General features: G+C 34.7%; 1 protein-coding gene across 1 annotated transcript in view; it reads left to right on the top strand.

Moving 5' to 3' along the window:
• LOC107691689 (roundabout homolog 2-like) overlaps nucleotides 1-5,030 on the top strand; it is an 89,961-nt gene that overhangs the window by 51,555 nt on the left and 33,376 nt on the right. Inside the window, exon 7 of the mRNA XM_016490469.1 lies at nucleotides 600-611. Coding sequence (XP_016345955.1) covers nucleotides 600-611 — 12 coding nt within the window. The remainder of the gene's footprint in view (nucleotides 1-599; nucleotides 612-5,030) is intronic.

Here is a 5,030-nt window from a genome sequence, read left to right as displayed (position 1 = left end):
GGATGGATTATCTCGGCAAAGGAGAAGTGCTCACTAACACAGATTTAGACAGATTTGTGAACAATATTTGAGAGAAACAGGCCTTTTGTGTACATAGAAAAAGTCTTAGATCTTTGAGTTCAGCTCATGACAAATGGGGGCAAAAACAAAAGTGTTGCGTTTATAATTTTGTTCAGTGTATTAACGTATGAAAGTATTTATAAGTATTATGTTTATATATGGAAGTGTTTTTAAATATTAAACACATTCCATCAACCACAAAAGTGCACATGCATCTTTTTTAGCGTTATGAGTGTTGTCATAGAAACAAATATTTTTGTGAGTCCAAGGATGTCAACAGCTCAGAGTCATCTTGTAATTATGGTAATTCCAACATGACATGGACGAAACATAATTTAGTTTCTCTCATCACTTCCTCCTCATCTCCTTTTCCTGTCACTGCCTCCTGTTGTTGTTTCATCCCACTTGTGTTTCATTAATCAGTTAGACTATTTTTTTCTTTCATGTTCTAAATACAAAACAAAATCCAACTTTCCAGTCCACTCATCTCATTTTTATCCATTTTTTTGTCTCTCTCTCCACCCTCACCTCCATTATAGTGGGCCCATCTCGTAAGTACCATTCCATTTCATTTCTCTGCATGCGTGTGGTTGTGCGTCACATGTTTTGGAGGCTGTGATTGCTTGTGACAGGGTTAAGACCCTGCGCTGGCCATTCATTTGTGCCTAAGTATTCTACTTAAAGGGACGGTTCACAAATATGAAAATTGTTATTTATTCACCCTCATTTCATGTCGTGTCCTTCTTCTGCAAAACACAAAAGAAGGCATTTTGAAGAAACTGTTTTTGTCCATTCAGTGAAAATCAATGTGGTCCAAAACAACACTGAACCCTATTGGGAACCCTATTGAACTATCCCTCTACATACAGAAGTAATGAGTGTCTATTCTAGTGCAGCTCATTAACTCAGATACGTTGAGCAGTAATACTGGTTTTCAGATGACATAGAAAATGCAGATATTTGAAACTTCAGAGGCTTTTTGAAGTGTGACTGTCTTTTGACTGCTCTTGATGTTCTTTACTGAGGAGAGTTACAAATTTATTATCTAGCGCAGTGCAGGAGTGACCTCTGTCCTTTCACTCCAGACTATGAGAAAAGCGTGATCAAATTACAGAGACACTGAATAAGAGGTCCTCTGCTCCAAAGCTTGAACATTACCGCTGTAATGCCCATAATGCATCAGTGGATGTGAGGTCTAGAAGATCTGAGGGATCTGGAACTGATTTTTTTCCACAATGGTTTTGTGCTGTGTGGGCCAGTCAGTTAGCTAGAACAGCTCCATATTGTCAGCAGAAACCTCTTGGGTTTGGCTTTGAAGCCCTGCGGAGTCACCAAGCCTACAATCGTTTTACCCTTAAAAGTGTTCATAAATAGCATAAAATAAACACTCTCACTTTTGGCTTTTTTAGAAATCGAATTTTATACCACTTACTTTGTTTTTCTTGCGAGAGCTGTATTTAACTTAAGGCACAATGAGGAGTACATGTGACCGAGAAGTAATTACCAGATATGTTATTTCTTTCAAGGAAAAACACTGCTTTTTCACAAGTGGGAACAACTATATCTGATGCTGACGGAGCACTTCAGTGTTAGCCAGACAGACCGACAGACAGACAGACAGAATGAAAGAAAGAACATGTTTTCAGAGGCAACCATGGGCGTACTACTCCTTTTTAAAGGGGGTAAAAGGAAACCGTTCCCTGCAGGGTGGTAGTTTTCATACAACCCGACTTGGGTCTTTGGTGCTTTTATTTTCTCTTTTGTTAGTTGTGTCTTGGATGAGTTACATTTAAATGGAAGTTTGGGAAATGTACTTTTAGAGCTACTCAAACTGTTTTTGTGGTATTTTTTTGTTTAGCCTGACAAAGAATATCATCCAAAACCTAGTGAGCTGCCCACCTAGGCAACATTTTTAGGCAAAGAAGTCAATGTCAAAGCTGTTGCAAACAGTACCTAAAGGAAAATTGTATTGCTCAGAGGTTTGTTATAAATAGCTCAAGGCAAGTCTTTAAAAAATAAAAAAATATTTCCAGTTTTAGGAAGATTCTGTGTAGAATTTGATGATTTGGTAACACTTTAGTATAGGGACCAATTCTCACTATTAACTAGTTGCTTATTAGCATGCATATTACTAGCATATTGGCCATTTATTAGTACTTATAAAGCACATATTCCGCATGACCATATTCTACATCCCTAATCCTACCCAATACCTAAACTTAACAACTACCTTACTAACTATTAATAAGCAGTAATTAGGATATTATTGAGACAAAAGTCATAGTTAATAGTTAGTTAATAGTGAGAACTGGACATTAAAATAAAGTGTGACTGATGAATTGAAATGTTCTAATCTTTTAAAAATCCGAAGTACTGGAGATTTATGCAAACATCTCAATTTGATCTACGTTTAATTTCATTGATCTCTAGGAAAAACAATGGAGATATTAAAGTGATCTAAATTGTGGACCCCCCCGTTATTTTGTACAAGTAAGAAGCAGCTTTTTAAGAAATCTTGTTTTGTTCATCCTTCATGTCTTTTATGCTTACTAAGGCTGTATTTATTTGAGCAAAAATACAGTAAAAATAGTCGTTTAGAATTTAATGCTATTATTATAATTATAATATTATAATTATTATAATTTGAGTTGACGTTTCTGTTTCCGATTTTAATATATATTAAAATGTAATTTATTAATTTGTTAGGAAATGCTGAATTTTCAGCAGCTGTTACTCCATACTTCAGTGTTACATGATCCTTCAGAAATCATTTTAATATGCTGATTTGGTGCTCAAATAACAATTCTTGTTATTATCAATGTTGAAAATATTGAAAAATGCTGTTTAATAGTTTTGTGGAAACTGTGATAAATTTATTCATTAATAAATATAATAGAAAGAACAGCATTTATATGAAATATATATTTTTTGCATCAATGTAAAAGTCTTTCACTTTTGATCAATTTAACATGTCCTTGCTTTAAAAAAAAGTATTAATTTCTTAAAAAAAGTATTATTTCCTTCTGAACAGTAGTGTACAAGGCAATCCCAGAAAGCATTGCAATTAGCCTTTTCAAGTGTATTTTATTCAGTACTGGAAAATATCAATACAAAAGAGGTTATCTAATTGAAAATAAAATACTTCATATCTGTGTCTATGTAATTTCTTTGTGCCTATCAGAGCATCAAGTTGTTAGCAACATGCTAGACTATTGAAATCAACTTGCGTTTTTCACACATTCTTAAAAGTAGATGCCTATGTAGACAGTGAAAAGCTAGATTTTGGGTTTTGCAACAGTTATAAAATTAACTTAGTTTTAGGCTTCTAAGCCAGATAAGTATGTCAGAACATTCTGTATTCAGTGGAAAAGCCAGACGTTTAATACACACTGGGTTAGATTAGTTAGACTCTGTGCGAGGGAGAAACAGGAAGAGATTCTGTCTTCTTTCCACTAAAGATGATGGATTCGTTTCATCATTTGCACAGCGTCATGAAACGGCATGTTTCCTCAACTGCCCTCTTCATTTGCATGTCTAAGAGCTGAGACAATAAATATGAAATAAACCCATGTAGCAGCGATTTACACCAGATTAATTCCAATGCACTGAGGCGCTTCTCCAACTGTGCTCATTTTAAGCTGTCCTAAAAAAAAGTGGGTCCTATTCCAAACTCTGACAGGACTGATCTTAGCCCATGCATATTACTGTATCCTCAAGGGGGAGTATTTAAAACAGCACAAGCTCTCTGAGAAGCTGCATTTATGCAGATGACGCTCTCGTTTTGATTATGCAGTAAATATTACAGTGTATGAATTTGGCAGGTATTGCCGGACAGAAACGGCTGCTCAGCTAGGCATTGAGAACATATGCCCTGTATTGGTGTAGATAACCTGCAATGCTGTAAAGCGTTTAATCGGTTACACTCTAAAGACTGTATTAATTGCATGTAGGGGGTTTTAATTGCAGCGCTGAGCACTGAAGCATGGCCCTTCCACACTTTCTGTCTGCTTCACTGTTCGACACTGACAACTGCCTGTCATGGCAAGTCCCTCTGGGGATAGATGCAATGTTTGAAGACACGTTTTGTTGGCGATGAATCTGCTTACGAGTTTGTGGCTGTGTATTCACTAACCACCTACTCTCCCAGAGGGAGCGTGAAGGTGTCGGATCCTTGCACGTGTTGTGGTCCGTCTTGGGAGGAAATGAAGTTCCATGAATAATTTTTAGCTTCAGCACTTTTGTTTAGCCTATGTGAGTGGCTGACACTTTTGACCTGTCACTAGCCAGCCAGCCAGTGTGGCACCTTCACAGCTCTGTCTACTGCTATTCTGTTAAATACACCATCTGTGATACTTTGAGGAAGAGATGTCCAGAAAGACTTATAGATATCTTAACAGATGGCATTCTATCTATAATTTGGAATAGTTGTAGTTGATTTTATGGCTGAGCAGTTTTCCCTCCCTATCTAACTTTAGAAGATAAATGAATGTTTATCCCAGATAATAATTTAATAATAAAATAAAGTGGAAAATATAAAAGTATTATTATTACTAGTATTATTATTATTGTTATTATAGTAACAGTAGTAAAGATTTTTTTATGTTATTGTTTCTATCATCTGTGACATTTTGAGGAAGAGACTTAAACTAGGAAGTTACAGTTGACTTTATGAATTTTTATCCCTGGCAATAATATTAATAACAACCAATTTTATTAATATTATTTTGTTAACATTTTGTTAACATTATTATTTTTTTAACATTATTTTGTTAATATTATTATTATTATTATCATTACACTTTTGATCAATTTATTGTGCCTTTACTTAAAGTATTCATTTCTGTGTATTTTATTCAGTACTTGAAAGTATCAGTCATTTTTTTTATTTAACTGAAAATAAGGTACTTCTATTATTATTATTAGTAGTAATAGTTGTAGCATTATTATATATATATATATATATATATATA

Source organism: Sinocyclocheilus anshuiensis, unplaced genomic scaffold (genome assembly GCF_001515605.1).
Source record: "Sinocyclocheilus anshuiensis isolate Anshui unplaced genomic scaffold, SAMN03320099.WGS_v1.1 scaffold186, whole genome shotgun sequence".
Lineage (NCBI taxonomy): Eukaryota > Metazoa > Chordata > Actinopteri > Cypriniformes > Cyprinidae > Sinocyclocheilus > Sinocyclocheilus anshuiensis.
The sequence above is the reverse complement of the archived record's forward strand: the minus strand, read 5'-3'. Positions and strand labels throughout refer to the sequence as shown.